The sequence below is a fragment of the Drosophila mojavensis genome, unplaced genomic scaffold (assembly GCF_018153725.1).
Source record: "Drosophila mojavensis isolate 15081-1352.22 unplaced genomic scaffold, ASM1815372v1 contig_74, whole genome shotgun sequence".
Lineage (NCBI taxonomy): Eukaryota > Metazoa > Arthropoda > Insecta > Diptera > Drosophilidae > Drosophila > Drosophila mojavensis.
In genome coordinates, this window is record NW_025318899.1 from 2,352,584 (window position 1) to 2,376,684 (window position 24,101).

The 24,101-nt window shown below is 41.4% G+C and overlaps 5 protein-coding genes across 7 annotated transcripts; 3 read left to right on the top strand and 2 right to left on the bottom strand.

Moving 5' to 3' along the window:
* The first annotated feature begins 137 nt into the window (after positions 1–137).
* On the top strand, positions 138–12,604 carry LOC6586633. Its single transcript, XM_044010290.1, has 11 exons — positions 138–612; positions 674–738; positions 1,249–1,372; positions 1,433–1,613; positions 1,668–1,860; positions 1,920–1,983; positions 2,043–2,191; positions 2,249–3,107; positions 5,487–5,536; positions 11,406–11,549; positions 11,677–12,604. Exons 1-11 carry the CDS (start codon positions 138–140, stop codon positions 11,902–11,904), a joined length of 2,532 nt encoding a protein of 843 aa, XP_043866225.1. The 3' UTR covers positions 11,905–12,604.
* On the bottom strand, positions 4,680–6,557 carry LOC122757605 (keratin, type II cytoskeletal 1). The gene has a single exon (XM_044010289.1). It carries the CDS (start codon positions 6,197–6,199, stop codon positions 5,129–5,131), a length of 1,071 nt encoding a protein of 356 aa, XP_043866224.1. The 5' UTR covers positions 6,200–6,557; the 3' UTR covers positions 4,680–5,128.
* A 675-nt stretch (positions 12,605–13,279) lies between the features above and the next one.
* LOC6586636 lies at positions 13,280–17,753 on the bottom strand. Its single transcript, XM_044010162.1, has 9 exons — positions 17,479–17,753; positions 17,058–17,420; positions 16,023–16,420; positions 15,348–15,970; positions 14,564–15,315; positions 14,282–14,503; positions 14,009–14,222; positions 13,719–13,955; positions 13,280–13,660 (listed from the first exon to the last, which is right to left on the bottom strand). The coding sequence occupies exons 2-9, from the start codon at positions 17,384–17,386 to the stop codon at positions 13,619–13,621; spliced, it is 2,817 nt and encodes a 938-aa protein (XP_043866097.1). The 5' UTR covers positions 17,387–17,420; positions 17,479–17,753; the 3' UTR covers positions 13,280–13,618.
* An 801-nt stretch (positions 17,754–18,554) lies between these two features.
* Positions 18,555–20,853, top strand: LOC6586637 (1-acyl-sn-glycerol-3-phosphate acyltransferase gamma). Of its 2 annotated transcripts, none has more exons than XM_002012212.4 (4): positions 18,555–18,813; positions 19,427–19,615; positions 19,677–20,567; positions 20,638–20,853. In XM_002012212.4, the coding sequence occupies exons 2-4, from the start codon at positions 19,435–19,437 to the stop codon at positions 20,727–20,729; spliced, it is 1,164 nt and encodes a 387-aa protein (XP_002012248.1). In that variant the 5' UTR covers positions 18,555–18,813; positions 19,427–19,434; the 3' UTR covers positions 20,730–20,853. The 2 variants fall into 2 exon arrangements, with proteins under 2 accessions (XP_002012248.1, XP_043866222.1); XM_044010287.1 differs by lacking the exon at positions 18,555–18,813 and adding an exon at positions 18,876–18,900.
* Positions 20,854–21,307: 454 nt separating this feature from the next.
* Positions 21,308–24,057, top strand: LOC6586638 (1-acyl-sn-glycerol-3-phosphate acyltransferase gamma). 2 transcript variants are annotated; one of them, XM_015160455.3, is made up of 5 exons: positions 21,308–21,424; positions 22,369–22,572; positions 22,639–23,174; positions 23,237–23,594; positions 23,663–24,057. In XM_015160455.3, exons 2-5 carry the CDS (start codon positions 22,392–22,394, stop codon positions 23,752–23,754), a joined length of 1,167 nt encoding a protein of 388 aa, XP_015015941.1. In that variant the 5' UTR covers positions 21,308–21,424; positions 22,369–22,391; the 3' UTR covers positions 23,755–24,057. The 2 variants fall into 2 exon arrangements, with proteins under 2 accessions (XP_015015941.1, XP_043866223.1); XM_044010288.1 differs by lacking the exon at positions 21,308–21,424 and adding an exon at positions 21,940–22,192.
* The last annotated feature ends 44 nt before the right edge of the window (positions 24,058–24,101 follow it).

Sequence of the window (24,101 nt, forward strand, 5' to 3'; positions counted from 1 at the left end):
GAAAAGGAAATGGAAAATGGTAAATGGAAATCAGGCAGAGTTGTCCCCAAGCTCTGGGGGGACTGGAGCGTGCAGCATGGCGCTTGGCGGCCTGACAGCCGCAGCAGTTGCTGCCATTCGTTGCAAGCGTGCGGAACATGTCGAATCAATTGTTTTTTCTCAGCCTCGCGGACATATTCTCCGTTTATCCGGCCATCTTCAAGGAGCGCAGCAAGCAGCTGCGCAAGACCAAGCAAATCTATCTGCCCAGCGATGAAGAGTGGCAGGACAAGATGTACTTCATGCTGCTCGAGATCCAGCGACAGGTGAACGAATCCTCCGACGTGAACATCTCGCTCAAGGACATCGATAAGCGAGATAAGCCCGTCTTCGACCCGGATCGGATCACCAAGATCGTTTCGCCCAGCATCAGTCCGAGTGGCGGTCGCAGTCGCGTGCTCAAGCATTGTCATGCGACCACAGTGAAGATTCGTCTGAAGTCCAGCGCTCGCTGGAATCTGCAAACCATTGCGAATGCTGCCAAGTTGTTGAGGAAGCCCGCTCTGCCCGTTGCCTTTCAGAATGAGCACGAGATGCGCTTGGCCTACTCTCTGATCTACGATGTCTTTCGTTGTGCGTACACACCTAACCTCACATTTAACACACAGCTAACCTCACTTTTCTGCGATTGTAGATAAATCTGTGTTGTCCAACGCCTTGTCGGACATTTGCTTCTTTGAGCAGGAGCGCTATAAGAAGGTATGCGATTATATGACTTACGCTGAGGGAAGTCGAATATTTATAGAGCCACAGTGTTAATGAGTGATTGATTGATGGAAGCACTGAGAGAGACTGTGATTGCTGGACTGATGATTATCTAATAGTCAATGTAGAGTCTGAACAGCTACAAAACGGGCAGCTGAGAGGCATAGTGCTAACTAAAATTAGACTATATTTTTGATTGATTGATTGACTGATTGATGAACAATCTAATGTCTAAAGTTAAGAAGCTAGAAATGTGAAAGTACAGCAAAAACAATAGAGCTGAAACTCTGCTGTAAGTGAAATTATTCTGCATGATTGACAGCCTGACTGATTGATTGATAATCATTGTAAGCTTAAGCCGTAGCACCTAGAAAACGGAGAGTTGTTTAAAAAGCAAGAAAGCAAGTTTAATAAGTTTTTGTTTATATGATTCACATTCTACTATGATCAACTGACTGATTGAATCACTGATTGATCGACTTCTTCCCCCTCCTACTTCCACAGTATATCGATGATGAGCAGCGCATTTGGTTGATGCTCTTCGAGCTGTACGATCGCCACTTCAGGAATCGCAACTCGGAATACCAAGCGGAGCAGATGCAACTGTACAAGGAGGCGGAGGTGACAGGTAATGGGAATTCTCTCTGGGAATACCTTTCCGGTCATTCTAGATTCGCTTTCTTCATAGAAATTGCTGATGTGCTTTGGCAGCATCGCATACGCCTGGCCGCCTCCATTTCTCGCATGCGAATCGGAGTCGGCGCTTTGCGTCTCTCCCACCTGCTGCCCATTCACCTGCAGAACGAAAAGGTGGCCATAGCGGCGGCAAATCCTGTCGTCACCGGCTGGATCAATCCGTTTCTGCTGCGGTAAGTCTGACAGTAGCTGCTAAGATTTAACTTGAAGTTATTTCCTTAATACAGCAACAAGGCGGAGGCCAATAAAATCCTGATAGAGATGGGCTTTACGGTCCACGGCCCGGACGACGACCAGCCGCTGCTCGAGCAGCACTGCAAGTGGGACAACATCTGTCCACTGGTGATCTCCATCATACCCAAGAATCGCAGCGAGTTCACCAAGTCGAAGCTCATGACCGAGCATTATTTTATCATGCAGGTGGGGTTGGATCTCAGCCAAAGCAAAGCACAAAGGTTTTCACATTTTCCTCTCCTCAGGATAAAAACTTTTCCTATGGTCCGGCTATAATGTCCAAGCTGATGGACTACTATGAGCTGTATGGTGAGTGAGCTTATAGAAACTGGATTTCTCGGTATATGAACTATGTATTGCACCTCCAGGTGACATTCTGCAAACCCACGTGGATTCGCCACGTGCCACAGCTTACCTGGCTGCCCTCTTTTACTCTGTGAATCGCGTGAATAACTTTTATGTTTATGGAGCGGGCGCCAATCTTAAGGACTATCGCCGATACATGGAAACTCTAGGCGTGAGATATATACATATATATCTCCTTCTATATATATATAATCCTCTTTTCCTATAGGTCAACAACATACGGCTCTTTGGCGACGCCTTCACCTCTTTTCCCATGGAATCGAATCGCTTTCGGAATGTTGTGGGCATCTTTGCCACGCCCCCGAACTCTTTCAGTGCCATCTCCGATCCCATAGACCTGATTTGCTCGCGTGGCGGTGATCTGAGCATGCTGGAAGTGCTCACCGAATCGGAGGTCAGCAATGAGGGCAAAACGCGCGTCGGTTGCATTCTCGAGGAGCAGCTGCTCACCCTCACCATGTCCATGTCGCGTCCGCAGGTGCAGTTCGTGCTCTACCAAACGCATTCTATAGTCACCACTGAGAACGAGGACATGGTGCAACATGTGCTGGAGGTGATCAACAAACTGGCTTTGGAGAAACACCGCCAGGCCTACCGCGAGGTGAAGAGGCTGGAGGCCCTCGCCGAGCTCGAGGCCGCTAATATACCCGCTGCAGCGATGCCCAAGGAATCGCCACGCAAAAAGGAGAAACTCAGCGCCGAGGATAAACGCAAATCCCAGCCAGAGCTGGCATCCAAGCCGGGCGAGCCAACGATTCCGGCTGTGCAGCTGCCGCGAGTGGACAGCATCGATTTGATTGTTACGCCGGACATCGATGAGTTCGTGCTGGACACTGTGCCCGACATCTGCATCAATCAGGACAACTGCATCGAGCAGCAGTCGACGGGCAGCTACCTCTCGCTCATACGCCGCAAGGCGCTCACCCAGCTCAACGAGAAGTACCTCATTCGCATGGCCGAGCGCCGCGGGCTCTTCGGCAAGCAGGAGAAGGATAAGACGAGGCCACGCGGCGTCAAGCTGCAGGAGGTCAACGAGCCATCGCCTCCAGATGCCAACTACGACAGCTGTTCAGCGGGCTCCCGCAGCGGGCAACGGCATACGGTAAGTGGACGAAGATCTATATACTATCTAGATTTCCTCTATATCTTTATAATATTTGTCTATATGGTTTATACAGATCTTATAAAATTTCATATAGATCTGAGGGATGAGGGCTTGAGCTTAGGCCTATTAGTTGAGAGTGTGGGGAGGTTATGAATCTTAGATATCAATACAATTTGTGTATCTAGGTGTACTTCAAGCCTAGTATATAGTACATGAGTCAGTAGTTTGAAGTGTGAAGGAAATATAGAGATAAATACAAGTTGGCTCGTATCTGATGAGCCCAATCTTTCATTCATAATTTAAAATAGACAAGTTTCATTGCGAAATTTCTTTGGTTCTTCAATATGAGATAGTAGTCCAATTATTTACACATTTTTGGGCTATAAAATTGGAGAGCTGTCATAAATCCCCACTAGGTGTTCTTATCGCAAATACATTAGCTGTTGTTTAACAACGTGATTACGCATAGCGGGTTTATTTTTAGATCATTTCTAATAAAGTTCAATTACTAATTGAGTCACATCAGTTCCGTATTACGGGTCATCTATATGTGCATATTTAATGCAGACAAATGAGACATCTACTTAAGTCAACCAAAATGAAATGTTTTCGTTTAATGCTTATGACAGATAAGATATGAGATATAGATCGTATGGTTATCATGGCCGTTACATATATGCCTAAATATCTATATGTTCTAGGCCATTTATCTTCTAGACGTTATAAGATAGGGATCGTATTGTCGTTTAGAAGTTTAGTCGTCGCGAATAATTATATTCAGAATTCGATCAGACATTGATAGCTTACAAAGATAAGCGAGAGCAAGCAAACCCCATTTGATTTATAGCATATACTTTAGGCAATGTGAGATAAGATATGGGATATTAAATAGATGTCTCATATATGTAGGTCTTGCCAGCATTACTCATTTCTAGACAATATATAGAATATAAATCTCAGGCTTTCTTATGTACGATATTAAATCATAAGTGAATAGGGTTTCTTATACTCGCATAAGATATTGATTATATAGTCCTTGAAGCTACTACGCTATATACAATTAACGATATAAATACACAATACAAATATACGATATTCTACGAATACGATATCAATAACCAACAACCAATAAATCGCTCTTGAATATTCGAACTCCTTATCTGCCAATTAAATCATAATATTTTAGAAAAATTCCCCCAGAAAATTAACTTTAGACTGGGATCAGATATAAAGCTATAAACAGTAAATAAAACCACTTGACAGATATGGGGGATACCGATATGGATATGTACATACTATATTCAAGAATCCTTATACGATATAAGATATGAATCGTTTAATTCTCGAAATATTTCGAACTGCGTGATAAACGAATGAAAATATTAATTTAAAATTCAAATTATTGACTGCAGATTCGAAATATTGATAGCTTATAGTGGACGTAGTAGAACCCAGAACTAGATGTAGGATATGAGTGATAAGATATGAGAATTATGCTATACCTTGAACTGTCTGTCCATGTAGACCGGATTCATATGGTGTTAGACTTTACACTTTATTGTAAACAACGACATTTGAGAGGAAGATTTGAGAGGGGGGGGAGGGGTTATGGGTCTTTATATATACACATTTGAGACTTATGATCTAATAATTAACGTGCGCCATCAACAGAATCATCAGCGACATCGCAGCATCCACCTGGGCTGTTAGACGCGAGAGGTGTGGGAAGGGGGAGGGCAATTGGGCGGGCGAGGGGGTTCGTAATTAGCATGAGGCATGCAATTGCAATTGCTCCCAGGGCTTAGTCACAGCAACTACATTGGCGACAACAACAACAACATCAACGACGACGACAACAACAACAAGACAAGAACAACAACAACAATGATGAGATATAGCGAAGGGGGTTAAGAGATTAGGTCATGCCATTGGCTTAGCTCATTGGCCCATGACTAAATCCAATCTTCGAATTGTGGCTCCCCTCTACTTGCGCCAGCCGCTGCCGCTCTTCGCCTTCCCGTTCACGGCTTTGCCCTGCTGATAGCCGCCCTTGGCATCCTTCGACTTGCTGCCGGACCAACTGTCCATGCTGCTGCTGCTGCTGCCGTTGTAGCTGAAGCTGGACTTGAAGGAGGGATTGCCGTTGCTCTTGAACATGGGACTCGTCTTGCCGGCCCCGACCAGGGGCGCCGACTGATTGTAGTAGCTCTTGTTGCTGCTCAGCTGATTGTAGCCCTGGCTGGAGCCAGCGACGCCCTTCTCCGACAGCTGTCGATTGTAGGAGAACCCGGTGCTGGCCAGTCCGACCGAGGCGATGCCCAGGCCCATGCCCACTCCAGAGCCCATGGTGCTCGCACCGATGCCCACGCCACCTCCGCCAAACGTCTGCTTGTGGCTGGTGCTGAAGGTGGCGCCCAGCTCCCCGCCCAGCGGCCCGTTCTGTGTGTAGAACTGCTGCTGCACCTCGACAATGTAGCGGTAGGCCTCCTCCATGCTCTTCGGGTTGCGGCGCAGGATCATCGAGTGCGTCGGCTCCGGCAAATGGTCGCGAAACACCTGCAGCGTTATACGCTCAATGTCCTCCAGCGAGTACAGGGTATCGTTGTGGGTGAGCTTGCGGTTGAGCAGGCGCTGCTTGAGCTTCGCCATTTTCTGGTAGTACAGCTCGATGTTCGAGTCGAGCACGGCGCTGCGTATCTTGTGGATCAGCGAGTAGCTGGACTCGCGCTCGGCAAAGCTGTGCAGCAGCTGCTCCTTCAGCCTGTGCCAGGACTCCGCCTTGACCGCCCCACTCGCATGCCCGTTCCCGCTGCCCGCCGGCGCGCTCAGCTGGCGCGTGAAGACCGCATCTCTCGCCCGGTCCGTGCACTTGTTCTTAATGTGGCCCAACAGCTGCGCCTTGTAGTAATCGTCGAAGGCGTTGATCGCCGGCATCAGTTGCTCGATCTTTTGCAGGAACTGCGGCAATTTGCCCGGATCGCTGCCATCGAAGTTCTCGATGAGCTTTAAGCGACTCAGCACTTGATTGTACTTATTCACAAAATCGGGATCCATGTCACCCTGCACCACTTGGATATATATTACTTGTATATATCTTCGTTGCTCGATTCCCGTTTCAAAAATCAGAGTTTCGATTCTTACGAAATGTATAAATTAACATCGATTAACATGAACGAACGGCTAGCTACGAAGATCCACGGGAAAAAAGAAATCTCGCAGCAATAACAATGACATCAAATCAAATGTTTTGTCTCTCCAGCTCCCAACCGAACCGAACCGAACCGAACGAATGCGAAATTCGAATTGATATGGCAAACGGGAACGGAATAGATCGGTTGCCCAGTTCACTCGGTCTTTCGGATCGTGTCGCTACGCCTCGGCTTGTCATTCGTGCTGAACTGAAATGCTCAAACGCCACTCATTGTGGTGGTGGTTTCGGGTTTGGTATTGGCGCTAGCTCTGGTGCTGGTACTGGCACTGGTGGTGCTGCTGCTGGTGTTGGTGGGTTGTGGGAGTTGTTTTGTGTACTGACTGGCTGAATCATATATGCACAAGTCAAACAACAACAATGGCAATAAACGAGAGTGTTTGAACAGATTAAGAACGACTAGTGCATGCTCTACATGTGGAGAGAAACGAACTGCCATCTATCTCAAATCTTGGGAAACTTCTATTCGTTTTACTTTCTTCATAAATCTGATTCATCATTCTATCTCAAAATATGATTATATGTTATCGGAAATTCTAAATTCCTGCATTTCCCTATATATTAACGTTTAAAACACATCACGGTTTATACATTAAATTTAATATCTCTAGCTCTTCAAATGTTTTATATATGCCGAAAAGTTGCAGAAAACTAAGGAATCAATTCAAAAAGCAAATATACGTATGTCAATATATACTACATAGTACTACAGAAGTACAATAGCAGATCGAGGAGAGAAATATAACTCCATGTAAAATATATTTGCATTAAAGTAAAATACTTAATAAGCATAATAAGAGTGTGTAACCGATATATATCGGTTCATTTGCTTGAAGAAAAACTAGATGAATATCTTGTGTAATCTCTGAAATGAACTCACACACACAGGCATATGGTTTCGACTTTGATGTGGCTCAGGCGCTTCTCCATGCCTCTCCCCATCCGTTACAGACCTTTTCACAGTGGCAATATACTCTAGTTCCAGCGCATGCCCATATAGGGTATAATAACAGCAAACACGACGATCGCACATATTGTATATATGTGAATATATTCATATAGGCAAAGCAATGACAGATAGAGATAGTAACAACCCAGCAAACACACACACACAACACTCACACACACACGTAGAGCAGAGGCACGCACATAGATCAACATTAAGCATATTAACGAAAAAGCGCACACAAATCGCTCGGAATCGAAGCGTAGCGTCATAAGCATATATAGTATAGATATATACATATACGATACACGCATACACACATATATATATATATATATAAGTTCAAAAATCAACAGATTCTTGGTTAAGATATATAGGTTTGAAAGATTTCTTAATTTATGACAATTTCCAGATAGTCGAATGTCTTTATATCTTTTCAAGGATTGCTAAAAGTCACTTTCAATATGAGTCGAATAAGTTTCTAGGTGCGTGTGGAGCGTTCGGGCGGAATACTACGCGGGTCAATTGAAGTCTATCAGTCAATTTACAGTATGAAATAATAAAATCAGTTAGAAAGTCTTCACATCAAATTCAATTGCTATTTAATTTGCACAGTTTGTTCTTTCTTTACTTTTTTTCAACTCATCACCAAGCAAAACACAAAACACAAATCAAAATCAAAATTAAATAAATAAAAATATAAAAAATCGTTGCTGCTGACGTTTTTATTGGTTATTTACACTGATCTATTAACAATATGCTGTTAACTGTGTGTACTCCCGAATGTGTAAATAACATAATTTCAAGAGCACTTATTGTACTGAAGGCACGGCCATTTAACAGTTAAAGACTTTGTTCTCCCGGCATACAGAGGTGGGGAAACATATATGTGGAACAGTCTCTTTTGAAAGAAAATATCAACGAAACTTTTCCGTTCCCTTAATTATTATTATAATCGATAAGAAGCATCGAGATTGAAACAATATTTTCGAGTTTAAGTATTTATCCAACTTTAGCAATGACCTTGCCCCATCTAGTCGGACAACATATGGAGTTTATTCTCTTAAGCGATTCAATTCGAGAATTTGTTCTTTGTTCTTGAATGCTTTGCATGTCGGTATGTTGGATATTACAGCAATGAATATACATACATACATACATTAGAACACTTTGGGTATGAATAATATCTGCCTCATCTCAATGTTTCTCTTTCGCAATCTGGCAAATACACATATTTTCTCTGTATCTCTCTCTCTCTTTGTGTCAATCTTTTTGATTCACTATCTATCTATCCCTCTCTATATATATCTCTCCAACTCTGTCTCTCTCTTTGTGCCTATCTTTTATTCTATCCCACAGTCATTTTTGCAAGCTCCCCATCTATATAATTATCTCTCTCTCTCTCTCTCCTCTCTCTCTTTCTCGCTATATCATTCTGTTTATGTACCGCTCTCTCTCTCTCTGTCTGCCCTTTTTCTCTGAAACTTTCCCCACACTCCAGCCAAGACTTTCCCATCTACGTCCTCTGAGACACATCAACTTTCACTTTTCCCTCCCTTCCGAATTCTTACTTCCTCTGTCCCACTCTATTTCTAAAACCACTTTGTTGCAAAAACTCGAAATCCCCTTTAGACTCTCAATACTATTAGAACATGCTCTTTAAAGACTGTTAAAATTCTTATAGCAAATTGAAGCCCTATGAATATTTCCATTCCAAAACCAGATCAATTCCTCCCTTGTGTTTCTATTTATATGCTCTAGACGTTTCTCAGAAATTCACAAATTTCCGTTCCAAAACTTTGAGCTTCTAACTGCTTACACAAATATCATTAAACTAATTTCAGCTAATTATTTATTATTAAGCTAATTTCTGTGGCTGCCACTAAACTCAGTTTGTTTGTTTCTTCTACCAGTTTGCCAGTTGCGCCTCTCGTCTATCGCCTATCATATCTTTATATCATATCAATCCGTTACCGATAGCCTGCATGACACACAAATGACTTTTGATGACGAGGTTCAAATGTCCATATATATATCTATATGTATATATGAAATTTTATTGGACCCAAAGCAAAAAAAAAAAAATAAAACCAAAATGAAACACACGCGCACTTGGCACCTAGCCACGCCCAGCATTTGGGGCGGCTTATCGTGGGCGCTTTTAAAGTCTGGTGCGCCGGCGTGCGCGTTTTCAACTAATTAGCAACAATTTTCGAGCGTTAGCGGCTTGTAAAAACGGTTTACCAATACAGCTAAAGCTAAAGCCAAACTCAAAGCCAAAGCCAAAGCCAAAGCCCGAGCTAAAGCCAACAGCCGAGCCCAGATTGAGAAACTCGCCGCAGCCAACGTCCAATCAGAGGGGGCATGTTCTAATTGGAGCCGCGGTTTTCTGATAAGCGCATTTAATTGCTCTCGACTGCAGCGGCGACTTGTCAGTTTGCATTTGTTTAACAGCAACTATTTTACAACTGTAATTCTGTTTACAGTAATTATGTAAACAACAACAACAACAATAGCAAACAGTTAATCACCGCTGCCTTGATAAGCAAGTTCAGGGCCAAGGTTACGGGTTCACGCTTCGAGTTGAAGTCAGAGAATTAGAGACCGCAGCCGAGACGAACCGAACCTAACCGAACCCGCATTCAATCATAAGCCAACACCATCTCAATGGAGTCCCACTTATCAAGCAGCTGTAAATATTCGCGCATTTCGCTTTTGAATCCAAATTTGCAATCCAAATTTAGCAGCAATAAATATTCTTCAAACATTGTGGATGAAGCAGAAGATTAGATGCACTTACTCATGAATGGGCTGAACTGATAAGCGCTCTAGAAGTAGAAGATGCAATAGACTTAATTATATATAGATAGGCTATTGATTATAATCGACTGATCGATGACTAATTTCTTATATGAAACATATTTCTTCAGCTTCGAATTCTCTCGATCTGTAATAGAAATAATACAATAATTTGGTATTACATATCATAGAACAGACTTTAAGGAATGTCAAATTTAATATCAGTTTATAGTGGATGAGTTTTCCATGCACTGGGCAGCTGAAAAAACGTAAATAGATTTGTATATCAAAGCAATGTATGGTCACAGTCTGAATGGAGCAAAGCCCATTTTATTGAGTGGTGTCAATAAGTAGAGTCATTGTCAGTCTAGAATGATATACTATCTCTACTCAAAAAATAGTATTAGCTATATCTTCAGTTCTCCAGTTGATAAGTTTTCCTACATACGAAATATCTATGAATACTATCATTGCTTTTAATAGGAACCTTTCTTATATACATCTTTTTTGTGAGTGCCGATATTACCGATATACTTGCTTTCATTTATAGACGAACTTCTCTTCTGTACTACATTTTCCTATATCTAGAGTGAAATCCGGTTATAACGATTCTTGTTATAGCGTCTATTCTGGTCCCCAGACAAACTTTTATGAGCAAATCTACACGGGTATAGCGCCTTCCGGCTATAACGACGGTTCCTTGAGTGTCGTTATAACCGGATTTTACTATACTTTTATTCTACTACTACTTTTATTTCTCTGATGTACTACTTTTTTACATACTCCTTTTTTTGGTATACTCCTTTTTTGACATACTACCATTTTAGGTATACTACTATTTCTACTACAATAATTATTCTGGCATACTACTTCTCTGTTTTAGAACTTTTTCTTAACTACCATTTACGCAACCATACATCTATTCAATCTTATGTTCATCTACTTCTTTTATATACTACCTCAACTATTAATACGACTTCTTGCATAATTTATCCCATAAATTCCATCAACATGCCTCCATAAAAAAACCCAGAGTTCTCATAGAACAATAAAGTCTACCTGAGCTCCCATTACATTTTCATCAGCCATACAACTGTACGCTCTGTGAGGGTATTCAAATATTGTTAGCTAGAAAATATGTTCAATTGTTTGAAAAATATATGTATATAAAAAGGTTGAATATGAATTAATTAGCGGCGCGTACCTGTGTGCGCCTGTCCCGTTTCCCATTTTGTAATTCCATAACCAAACCGATTTGGCGAACCAAATGCACAACAACAACAACAACACACACACAACTACAATAGGGCCGACTGCAACACCAGCGGGCGACCCACTCGAGCGCCATACGCTCGCACCTGACCAAGGTGTCGGCCACGCAGCGGCATCCGATCGCATTCAACTTTAGGCGGCGCGAGTGCAAACGCTTCTACGTATTGCCCGTTTATATGGTAAGTGCTCATAAAGCCAAAAATGAATTAAAAACGAATATCAATTCGTATGCCAATATAACAGCTAATGAAATTGTTTTCTCGTTCGTTGTTGTTCGCTTTACGTTTCGTTGCCCCCAATTTGCAGCATAGCACAAAGCAGAACAGCCGCCTCTGGTGGCAATATGCCTTCAAGTGCGTCACTCGACGGGGCAGCGACAGCATCTGGAGTCCGAATCTGAAGTTTAAGCTCCACTGCAAGCGGCAGCTGCGCATCCGGAAGCTGCGTCGCATCCGCTGGACGAACAGGCAGCCGCTGCACCTGCACATTGCCGACATTCAGCTGGTGTGCCAGGTGCGCGGCTACAGTAAGTAGGAGAAGGAGCTGCGGGGAGATTGTTTACCTAGGCTATGTTAGGGTATATCCATGTCTGCTATATGCCTTATGGGCTGTTTCAAGGTTAGACAACACCTGTATAAATAGATCTATTACGTAAGCTATGTACGCATTATGTAAAGTATCAAGGTTAGGCAACACCTGTGCTGACTAATTTTGGATATATGCAAGTTTACGAACTATCTGTACAGAATATATAGTTTATATAAATTGTCATCCTAGAGGATAGGATACAGAAAGTTAGCTAGCTCAATATAGATAGTTATATAGAAGACATTGCTATCAATGTAGACAATTTGACATTATAGATAGAAAAGCTCTTTGGATAGAACACTCACAAGTTATCAGACATACAAGCCTTATGGATACATATCTTTATAATGACGTAGCACTCGCCTCAGTCATCACAGTTAGATAGCTCTATCTATAGACATCATCATAAGCTCTTGCATTATGATAATTGCTTAGATCATTCATCTATAGACAAATCTGATCTATGTACAGTTTAATTACATTAATTACTATAATTAAATAATGTATATTTTTGAAATGAAGCACATCAAATGCATTTTATGTAGTATACTTTTGTAGGTCAACGTCTACAGTGTACGCCCGCTAATTGCAACTATAAAGGCTATTCCAATTGGCGACTATTTTCTAATTGTTGTTAGTTCTCTGTTGAACATTGAAAAAGAAAGAAGTAAATAAATAAATTGTTTTTTTATTTTTAAATTATTAATATCTATAAAGAATTTTTTTTTTATAAATCCTATATGTAATTCCTTGAAAATAAAATATAGAACCGAAAATTACAATTATATTTAGTGTGCTGAAAATTCATACGATTTACCATAAAGTTTAAAACTAATCCACAAATCCATAGACTTTTATGGAAGATCTATGATATAGTACTAGATGTTGCACATGGGTAAAATAAAACAAGCAGTGAAAACTTAAAAAGAAAACAAAATCGATTTTATACCAAAAACACATTTGCTGTTAGTAATAGAACCTATTTAATGCCGACATAAAGCATACATATATATTGAAGGTGCACGAAAATATGCAATAGAAAATGGCATGAACTTTTATTATGAATGGAAAGCCCAAATTTCCGTAAAATTTTCAATAATTTTAAAAGCCTCAATAAGATTTTTAAATTTTCCAGCAGTTCGTAGTAAATTATAAAAATTAATGAAATTGCTTGCGAGTGCAACTTATACGTATATATATGTATGTATGTATATATAGCTGATCGGCCAGGTCATATCAACTAAAGTCAATCAAGAAACAGGCAACTGCAGTTACAGCTGCCAGATTTGAAGTACATCAATATAAGTAACTAATTTAACACTGAGTATAGCATGTTTATATATATTTTTGTTATTTAATTTTTTAATGGTGTTTGCGAATATTGAGCTATTGTAATTGTCGACACTTGAATATGAATGGAATATGTGTGTGTGTGTGTGTGTGTGTTAATTACGTGTACGTTTTTTAGTTTTAATGCATTGCAATTATAAATTCCGATAGCGAAACTTTACGATTACGAATGAGTGTTTGATATAAATGTATGAAATAGTGGGGGCTTGCATTTAGGTGTTTACTATGCATATATATATATGTACATACACATATGTATATGTATGTATGTATTTAATTGTAGTAGTAATGCTGATACAGCGAGTATATCCTAATTGGGGCACGACTCCCAATGTGTGTCCCAGGCGCGCACCTGAAAGTAATTCAAATTGTTAAATATAATGTTATATATATAGACCATCCTAGCTCACCTGGCACTCACGACTGCAGTACCATTGATTCTGGCAGGCGGCGCACATGTAGGTGGCCTTATAGCGTAGACAGAATTGGCAACGACGCTCCGCTTCTAAGTCCGGCCCATTCGTAGAAGAGCTCAAGCGATTGCTATGATTGTTTATGGTATTGCGATTGGTTTGGTTCACGGCACGATCCAGCGAATCGAGACTCTGCAGCATACCCGCGCGGTGCATGGAATGTAGATCGTTCAACTAAAATTAGCATAGATATAATATGGGATTGTTTGAGACTTCAGTGCACCCACTTGTGTATTTGTATTGCTGTTTTTGCGCCCCTGGCTAGCAGCCAGTGGGCTGCTGTTGTACAACGGATTGAGGGGCAGCTCATCAATATGATTGTTATCCAGCTGGCTGCGTGGCAGAGTGTCTATGGATTCGTTTTGGCGATATGTGGAGGTGGCAGCGAGATCGGCTGTAGAACCAGTCAGCTGTCTGGACTCATTGATCAGCTGCTGATAACTGCAAAGTAAATGGACTAAATCAACTTCTTCATATACAACAATATCTGCTGACTCTACCGAGAAGGGGGCTTATTGCGCTTGCTCAGCTCCTGAAGCTGTTCGTTCTCCTGCATGCTAGTTCCTCGGGCAAAGGTTGATGTGCGATTGGCTAGCAAGGATGAACGCATAGCTGGCACTGAGTCACGTCTGTGCAGCGACGGCGTCTCATAATGTTGAGGTGGAGGTGGCGGCATGGGGACCTCAGCCACCCGAGGAGCCTTGCTCTGCATAGCCAAGACACTATAAATAAAAATTCTCATAAGTAACAAGAAATTGTTCAATAAACCCATATATATGTACCTGCGCAATATCTTTATCTCATCCAGTCCATTTTCGACTCTGTCAATCAACTGCTGCATTGAGTTGCGGCCATATCTCGATGGCATTGGCGAGTTTTGTTCATTTATCAGCAGCGTATGCATTTCGTATAGCTCCGAGGTGCTGCAATTCTTGTTTAGTATGGAGGGCAGAATCTCCTTCAATATAAGTATGCGCTCCTTGCGTTCGATGCGCGCCAGCAACTCCTCCTTGACGGTGCGCAAATGTAGTAGACGATTGTGTTCCTCTTCCTTCTGGGCTATCAAATTATCCAACGTCTTGAGATCCGCTTCAATGCGCATTTTCTCCTCGCCATAGGACTTGAGTTCTGGTTTAACAGCTCGCACCTTATCCGACATAATGTCGTCCAGCTCCGTGTACAGATCCTTGATGCGCTGATGAAAGACCGCATCGCTATTGCTATTGTCCAGATCGACTGGTGAATTATTGGAAGTGGCTGTAGCCTGATTAGTTTGCGTTTGCTTACTTTCACCATCGCGTTGCTTGGTACGTGGTGATGATGTGGGTGGTTGTTGTTGTTGCTGTTGCTGTTGCGGGGCTGTTGCTGCGGAGCCTGTTGCTCCTGCTGTTGCTGCTGGAACTGCTGTGGCTGCTGTAGCAGCTGTTGTTGCGACTGTGGAGGCAGCTGCTGTGCCTGTGGAGGCTGCTGCAGTACCTGCGGAGGCTGTTGCAGTACCTGCGCAGCCGGCTGCTGAGCTGTGTAGGGCGTACCAAAAGAGTTATAGTCGACTACAGCTTGACCTACTGTGACGTTTGTCGTTGTTTGTATATTCGGCACATCCAGTTGCTTTTGATTAGGATAGGCTATGTTCATCGGTTCAATGGACGGCGAAGGTGTCTCCAGGCTAAGCGACACCGCAGCCAGATTCTCTGGCTGTGTTTGCTCCAGATGCTGCTGGCAGAGCACCTTCTTCTGAACATAGTATTCCATACCACTAGACGGAGACAGAGAATAGGGTGAGCCTACTTTGAATACGTTCAAGGGGTCAGCATTGGATCTAATGACTGGCTTATGCTGCGGAGTCGTCGGTGGTGCTGGCATAGCTTGTTGTAGTGTTAGTGGTGTTGCTATCGGGGTTGGTGTTGGTGTTGGTATTGGCTGCTTTGCAGGCTCTGCATAAGGTGTTAGTTCTATAATTTCATCATCCAAATCTACAGTTGTCAAAGATTTGGTGCGCTTCTCAGCATGTGGATCCACAGCCGTCGGTGGTGTAGGTGAGCGACGACGTTTTAGTGTGGCCTCCTGCACAACCATGTCCAAGCTAACTTCGGCCTTTGCAGCTGGTACAACCAACTCCTGCAACTCTTGCAGCGGCGGCTGCTGTTCGCTGTTATTACAACCTGCTGCTGCTTCGATGACAGGCTCAGCTGCTATGCTTGGTTTCATGGAAAGGAACTCATCCAGCACGGAACCGTTTTCAGCAGGAGTAGCCTCTGCTTCTGATTTGATTTCCAGCTGTAAGGCAAACGGCGGCGGTGGTGTCCTTGCAGTCGATTTTCTGCTGCTGCTGCTGCTGGTGCAAGTTTACAGCTGGAATATCGTTGGGTTTCTCTGGAGTGTCATCATCATCCAGGCATATCAGCTCCGGCGACAGGCTGCCTGTACGACTGCGACTGCGACTGCGACTAGGAGTGCGTTCTCTACGCTGCTGCTGTTGCAGCTGCTTCTGGTGCAATTGGCGCTCTTGCTGCTCCCGTTCGATGGCTTGCTTGGCTGCACGGTAATCGGCCATGCGCTTGGCCTGCGCCTGATGCTTGGGCAACGCCCGCTTCAACTGACTCATGTAGTCAGTTTTATTGTTCAAGCGTTGATTCAACCTATTAATGGAGAAACGTTAGAGGTTAGTTTATCAAAAGATATTTAAGAAATCGAAATTTCACTTAATAAGAAATTTATATAGACTCTCCCACTTTTTTAATATATGGATTTCTTTATTGCTTTGAGGCGATTTGCTGCTGATTGAAATTTTAATGACTTTTGAAGGACTGCTAATTTCTTGCTTCTAAAAATGCTGTGACAGATGTGCATGAAGTAGTGCTAGATAACACTGAAACTGACAATTGCCTCATTTTAAGAGTGACAGATGGAATAGAGATGAGCCTATTGACAATTAATATTTGCGGCTTAGACTAGCATATTCTGTTATTCCTGTCACTTTGACACTCTCAGTGGCAGACCTATAGAGTTCGCTCATATCCTCAGTAGAAGGGGGAAGATGAAAAATAATTCAGCTACATTAATGCACGGAGAAGAAACTCATGCTTCGAGATATGAGATTTCTCGTAAAACTTAAAGAGTGAAAGCTGGAACAGACAGACATAATAAGTTGGTTCATAAGTTCAATGAGCGACTAGCAGTTGCATGAGCATGAAAAGTTGTACTTTCAATAAAAAAAACTCTAGGCGGATCTGGAAATTTATAAAATATAGATGTAACCAGATGACTTCTACATACCATTTTATGCTGCGCCGCTTGAAATACAAATTAGCCCGATTATCCCGCTGCATTTGCTTGATTTGACGCTGTGTGTGCTCTCGACTAGCTGGCGGCTTTCTGGCGACGGCAATGGCATCCAAGTCCTCAGACAGTTTACGTGGCGTGGTGGAGGCGGTGCTGTCTGTTTTGGTCGGCGAAGTGTCGTTCGATTTGTTGGCCGACTTGGCGGGTTGCGATTGTTGTTTGCTCACAGCCATATCCATTAATCCATCATCGTCTTCGTCGTGACTATATTCATCACTGCTCAGTTGCGAATTGGACGAGTCGTAAATTTCCAAGCTCGACATGGCTCAAAACAGATTAGCACACACTCACAATTAACTGTAATCTGTAATACATGTAGTCGGATCAAACGATTATGTATGTTTGCCATACTTACACGCTGCACAATTTTTTATTTTTTTTTTTTTCGCTCTTGCAGGAAAGAAAGCGTCTGCGTCTGCCGGCAGAATTTCTGTGTCCCTTGTTGTCGTTCGCAAACGCTTACTGTACGTTTGACCTAGAGGCAAAATTATGCTTCTCTGACTGCACGCACTCCACCTTTTGACAATTGGAATAGTACTTTTAATTTTTTAATTATTTTCTAGCATTGCAAAAAATTTGCGGCGACGACGGCTTTTATTCGTGTCTGAACAGTGGAGAATGACATTAAAAAGAAGAAGAAATGTTTTTGCTGTTATTGACAATATTGCGTTAACAGACACAAAACCATTAACAGCTGTTGAGTATGTTAAATAACAGCCCTCGCTGCCGTTGTTCGCTGAAAAAATTTAAATCAAGTAAACAAAAGTATTTTAGAGACTTACTCCTAATTTTCAAAAGGCTATGGCCAAATTTGTGCAATAATTGGTAAAAATGAATAAATTGGAATTAATGCAATATGCAGATAGCTTTACATTATAACAGATTGAACACTTTGCTTGAGGAGTATTTATTTGTTCATAAATTAGCAATTTATCGATTATATATCGGATCTGAAAGCTTATCGACATTGCGCAACGCTTCCGACACACCGATATGCATGTGCTATCAAAGCTCTAGTATTTAAATAACAACTCGCACATAATGCCTTAAGAACATTCACATCTTCGTATTATTTTTAGAATTGTTTTCCAGCGCAAAGCTAAAAGCAAAAGCAAAGCAATATCACTAGGTCTCATTTTTTAATAAATGCCGCTAACACGAAATGATCATTAACATTTGAATAAGGTTTTGAACTAGTCATTTGTCGCACATCAAGTAATATAGAGAATACGCACACATACACACATTTATAACATTAAACAAGTGACTGCAGGTGATTGTGTGGGTCTGATACCGATATTAATAGCGTGTAATGAGTAAAATTCGTTCGAATGAACTATGGCCACCTTGCCGGGTCATAAAAATATTCTCACACACGCACACACACATATGCATATGTATAAATATATGGAAGTGCGCGTTTCATTTCCTCTATCTTGGCCATACTACCCATCGAACAACAACAGCGACGCGGCAACGCCAGCGACAAGTGCGACATTTGTTCTCTCTTTCCATTGATAACGGTAAAGGGTGATTAGTTTGTTAATCACCAATATCAGCGCACAGTCAATGGAATTACAACTGGAAGAAACAGTTAAACACATTTCGGCATTTAGTTGAGCACAGCAGCTGGCTGTGTAAGAAAGGAGCTCGTTTGTCTCTCTTCAGCTACCAAATCTATTTAGTTCGGGTGAGTGTGTCTCATTTGCTAATGATAATTGAAACGGTGATCTTGCATATGGGAAAACATTATCTTGATCGAAGTTTATGAGTTTATGTGCATATATGTGATAATTGATATAAATGTTTAGTTAGTACAGTTATATGCATGTTCAGTTACGTAAAGGTCGTCAGGGTGAAGCGATAATGTTATGTGATATTATATTTGAATACATATAGCGCAGTCCTGCTATAGAAGATGATATCCAAGTGAACTAGTTCCCTAAGCAATTAAAGGATTTTGTAAATTATTTCCAATTGAAGTGATTCCTTAGAGCTATTGGAGTTAACCAAGTAAAGTTTGCACAATTGGAAAAAGGAGCAGAACAGAATCATTATAAAGGAATCGCTGGATTTAAAATTGTTTGTCATGCGAACTAAAATTTTTTTTTTGTCATATGAAATGATCAGCTCAGAATTATTATCTCCGCGGAAGCTCGAAATTGTCTAATAATTATCAATCTATACTAATTAAAATTTTAAAAATATAATATACTTTTAAGCAAGTTGGAAATATAATTTAAAAATATAATATAATTTTTATACAAATATGTCTAAACTTTTCGAACATTTTTTATCTCTAGGTTCCAACATGGCTTCGGTAAAGGCTCTGAAGAGGAGTACGGTCGCACGTTTGATAATTGCGATCACATTCTTCTCCTGTGGATTCGGTTGTAATATCGTACAATGTCTGCTAATGTTATTCATCAAGCCCTTTAGCCCGAGTCTATACAGAAGGTTAATATACTATCCCCTGTATGCATTCTACTCACGTAAGTAAGGTCCATAGATTATATAGATTCATCACTTAAAAGTGTACTGACTCTTTTTCAGAGATGGTCGTCCTTGCGGAATGGTATGGAGGCGGTAGATTGCACCTCTATATGGACAGCGAGGACTTGAAGTATGCTGGCAAGGAGCATGGCGTAGTCTTAATGAATCACTACTACGAAATTGATTGGCTTGTGCTCTGGATGCTCCTCGATAAACTGAAAATGTTGGGCACATCGAAAGCATTTGCCAAGAAGCCAATTCGGTATTTGCCAGTGCTCGGTTGGGCCTGGTGGATGGCGGAGTTTGTGTTCCTCAATCGTGATTTTGAGAAGGATAAGGCGATTATTGCCAAACAGCTAAAAATCATCTATTCCTATCCGGAACCTGTTTGGTTGCTTCTCACAGCGGAGGGCACACGCTTCACACCCGCCAAGCACGAGGTCGCCCTGAAATTTGCCAAGGAGAAGGGCTTGACGCCACTCAAGTATCATTTGATACCACGCACGAGAGGATTCACCACCAGCTTGCCCACATTGCGTAGCATCTGCCCGGCCATCTACGACATGAATGTGGCATTCAAAGCGGACTCAGACGTGCCTGTAAATCTAAATTCGGTCTTGACTGGTGAGACACTGAATCCGTACATCCTTGTCCGACGGTTCCCCACGGAGAAAATCCCAACGGACGAGAAGGAGGCCGCTGCCTGGCTGCATAATCTCTATGTGGAAAAGGATCGTATAATCGAGAGCTTTCACGAGTCGGGCAGCTTCTTCAAGACGTCGGGCATCAAGGAAATGCCCTGCACCGTCTTCGAGCCACGCCCCATCAGTCTGCTTGTCTTCAGCATCATAGGCATCTCTTCAATTGGCTCCCTCATATATTATCTGATCGTATCATTGCTGCGTGCCAACTTGGGTGGCGTCATCTTTGTAGTAGCTCTAGTCGTGCTATGTGAGTGTGCTGCATTGCTTTCAAATTTCATATTTATAAAAATGTTTTTTTTTTTTTTTAATTCTTTCAGTTTTGGTGTTGCTGAGAAAAGCAGACAACGTTACGCAGGTCAGCAAAGGATCCGACTATGGCGTCTCCGATAGCAAAGCGAAAACCAATTAAGTTTTAACCGGGTTCTTTTAAACGGGGATTTAGGCACTATGTACATGCATTTATATGTATATTTCTTGTTAACGATTTTTATAAACGATTTGATAATAAGTTAAATAAAGAATTGAAAAGTAAACATGTTCGTTAAATAGAATATATCAATATATGTATATAGATATGTACATAAATATACAAGTGTGAACTTTAGCATGGACTGCTTATCGACATGTTCGTTTATTAAATAACTGCAGTCAATGAGTCAAGCTGATTAGATAAAATTTATAAGTTTTTAGAATAGTTCGAAGGCGACGAAAAGAAGTATAAAATATTTGGATGGCATTGCCCATGATGTTTTCTAGTAGTAATTTTTATCAGCTTTGTCTACCAATAAATATTTACCGCTTTTGAGAGCTTTAGCAACAACAAAAATAAATAACAATATCAGAACCAGAAATAAACAATTTGTGTTTATAATCATAATGCTTTTTAAATTTTGGCGCCAATCGCCAGAAGAGCTGTTCTACACAATAGGCATAAACCAGGGCGGCACTAACAATTGTTTGTTAACTGCATTCAATCGATAGGCGCTGCTGTTGGCGTGCGCGAAAAGTACATCGATTGCCGTTCAGCGCTCAGTAACACGAAAACAACTATATATAAATAAATAAATACAAAATCAACAAACGCACAATAAACGTTGCCAAAAGGTAAAGTGCGCGCATACTACAAACGTGAGCTATACAAATAGATATGTTTTGATGGTGCATAAAAAGTCAATTGGTGTCGCGCCACTATAGATTGATCAATTGATTGTGAATCGTCATACTTTGTATACATGCGTATATAGGCTACATCAATATAAACTAAATACATATATTTACGTATGCATGAATAACATATTAGTTACATGAGATCATTGAACTGAATTGTCAACAAAAGTGTTTCTAATGGTTATTGGAGCATGCAAAAACAAACGCACACATGCATACGCTGACAGTCATACGCGCACAACACAAACACAAACATTCATACAATTTATATATATAATCTATATATGTATATATCGATATGCATACATAAACGCGCGCGCGCTCACATTTTGTTAGCCGTACAGAAAAAGTATCTTTCATACGTAATTTATGTAAATCAGTGTGAAGTTACAAAATGCGTACAGAGACGCATTGGTGACTTTGCGAGAATTAACGATTGCACGGACTTTGTTCATGAATACATCCATATTCTATACGAATTGCATTTGCTGTTAATCTTATCTGACCTCCACCCCGCCCACCCTTCCTCCGTCTGCTGGCTCTATCAGCCTTCGGATTGTTTCGATAAAGACATTTATAGTGCACTATATCTAGGGGCAACACAATCTATTTGTAAAGTTATATTCCTTATCTAAAGTCAGCTACTGTTAATAGCTAGCTGGCTAATTGATTGAAACTTTGGTCAGATTCGTTTCACAGTTCAAAGTGAGTAGCTGGCCATAAACTACAAAAAAGTTGGCTAATAAGTTTACGGCGAGAGCTCTACACATACATACATATTACGTAAATTTGCTAGTTGCTAGTCGGACTAGAGACATATCTATACAAAATTGGCGTTTTAACGTTTACGATTTTTCTCTACCTACTGTTTCTTTTTATAGCACATTGTATATACGGCGTAGTCATGATTACGTTACAGGAGCTAAAAAAGTTGAGACTGATCCATCTATGTATCGCGATAACCTTCTTCACCAGCGGCCTGTCCGTCAATTTTCTGCAACTTTTGCTCCACATCTGCCTAAAGCCCTTCAATAAACGTCTCTTCCGTAAATTAATGTACTATCTTTGCTACTCCTTATACAGCCGTAAGTAAAAAGATTTCAATATACATATATAGAATGTAATATAAAATACTTCCGAATGATTCACAGAGCTTGTTTTCATGGCCGATTGGTATGCGGGCTGTAAGTTGCGAGTGTATATGGATGCCGAGGATGAGAAGAAATATGCTGGCAAGGAGCATGTTCTGCTTATGATGAATCATAAGTATGAAATCGATTGGCTGGCTGGCTGGATGATCTGCGAAAAAGTCGGAGTTTTGGGCAACTGCAAGGCCTATGCGAAAAAGGCCATTAGATATGTGCCCTGCATGGGCTGGGCCTGGTGGCTAGCCGAGTTTGTCTTTCTCAATCGTGATTTTGACAAGGATAAGGAGATTATTGCCAAGCAGCTCAAGATTGTGTTCTCCTATCCGGATCCCACCTGGTTGCTGTTGAATGCAGAGGGCACACGATTCACACCTGCCAAGCACGAAGCGTCCGTTAAGTTTGCTCAGGAACGGGGAATGACCCCACTTAAGCATCATTTGATACCACGCACGAAAGGCTTTACGGCCAGCTTGCCCACATTGCGTGGCATCTGTCCCGCCATCTATGACATCAATTTGGCCTTTAAGAGCGACGAGAAGGTGAGTCCTTCAGTGATTACTCTTCGCGATTTTCCTTTATTTCCTATATTGCTTTATTACAGGTACCTCCCACCATGCTGTCCCTGCTCAACGGCAAGTCTGTTGAGCCTTATATGTTAATGCGTCGTATTCCACTCGAGCAAGTGCCGGAGGGCGAGAGGGAGGCAGCGGATTGGCTGCAAAAGTTGTTTGTGGAAAAGGATCGAATCATCGATAGCTTCCATGAGACGGGCAGCTTCTTCGAGAAGTCCGGTGTGAAGGAAGTGCCATACAAAATCCATAAGCCACGTCTCAGCAGTTTACTTAACTTTGTTGGCTGGGCAATCTACTCGTTATCCTTCATCTTCTATTATCTTATCTCGTCCCTCCTTACATCCAATTGGACTGGTCTGATAACAGCGCTCTCTGTGCTGGGCATTTGTAAGCATAGACTGATCTGTATATCTTTACATTGAAGTCATTAATATGTTATTCTCTTCTCATTGCAGTCTATTGGCTCATGGGCGTGGCAATTAATAAGACACAGATTAGCAAAGCCTCCAGTTACGGTGCACAAAGCAACAAAACTAGCGCACATTAATTTGTATAAATACAAAAATCCAATTATTTCGTTGTTTGTTAACGAGCGTGTTTAGTCAATGAGCCAAGCTGATAATCTCACAATTATATATCTCTATACACAAATAACTTTTAATCGTGGATTTTTGCTTGATATGTCTTATCAGCAGTCCTTATCTAAATTTTCTGTTCGTTTTTCGGCTATGAGTAACAAGTTATCAGTTTGGATATAAATTTAATGAATTAATACATGGATAAGATCTCGCACACTAGACATACGAAACGTTGAAATGATGCAATAAAATTAAATCAATAGATTCAACAATTTATAATTTTTCTTTTTTAAAATACAGGCAAACGAATTTGATA

What these genes read in the sequence shown, in the direction of transcription:
- LOC6586637 (XM_044010287.1), top strand. An exon ending in CCTGTATGCATTCTACTCAC is followed by an intron (nt 19,616 to 19,676) that starts GTAAGTAAGGTC and finishes ACTCTTTTTCAG; the next exon opens with AGATGGTCGTCCTTGCGGAA. An exon ending in AGTAGCTCTAGTCGTGCTAT is followed by an intron (nt 20,568 to 20,637) that starts GTGAGTGTGCTG and finishes TAATTCTTTCAG; the next exon opens with TTTTGGTGTTGCTGAGAAAA.
- LOC6586638 (XM_015160455.3), top strand. Translation starts at nt 22,392, where the DNA reads ATGATTACGTTACAGGAGCTAAAAAAGTTGAGACTGATCCATCTATGT. An exon ending in TTGCTACTCCTTATACAGCC is followed by an intron (nt 22,573 to 22,638) that starts GTAAGTAAAAAG and finishes AATGATTCACAG; the next exon opens with AGCTTGTTTTCATGGCCGAT. An exon ending in CCTTTAAGAGCGACGAGAAG is followed by an intron (nt 23,175 to 23,236) that starts GTGAGTCCTTCA and finishes GCTTTATTACAG; the next exon opens with GTACCTCCCACCATGCTGTC.
- LOC6586633 (XM_044010290.1), top strand. Translation starts at nt 138, where the DNA reads ATGTCGAATCAATTGTTTTTTCTCAGCCTCGCGGACATATTCTCCGTT. An exon ending in CAAGGAGGCGGAGGTGACAG is followed by an intron (nt 1,373 to 1,432) that starts GTAATGGGAATT and finishes CTTTCTTCATAG; the next exon opens with AAATTGCTGATGTGCTTTGG. An exon ending in ACGTATTGCCCGTTTATATG is followed by an intron (nt 11,550 to 11,676) that starts GTAAGTGCTCAT and finishes CCCAATTTGCAG; the next exon opens with CATAGCACAAAGCAGAACAG.
- LOC122757605 (XM_044010289.1), bottom strand. Translation starts at nt 6,199, where the DNA reads ATGGATCCCGATTTTGTGAATAAGTACAATCAAGTGCTGAGTCGCTTA.
- LOC6586636 (XM_044010162.1), bottom strand. Translation starts at nt 17,386, where the DNA reads ATGTCGAGCTTGGAAATTTACGACTCGTCCAATTCGCAACTGAGCAGT. An exon ending in ACAGCAATACAAATACACAA is followed by an intron (nt 13,956 to 14,008) that starts GTGGGTGCACTG and finishes TGCTAATTTTAG; the next exon opens with TTGAACGATCTACATTCCAT. An exon ending in ACTGCAGTCGTGAGTGCCAG is followed by an intron (nt 13,661 to 13,718) that starts GTGAGCTAGGAT and finishes AATTACTTTCAG; the next exon opens with GTGCGCGCCTGGGACACACA.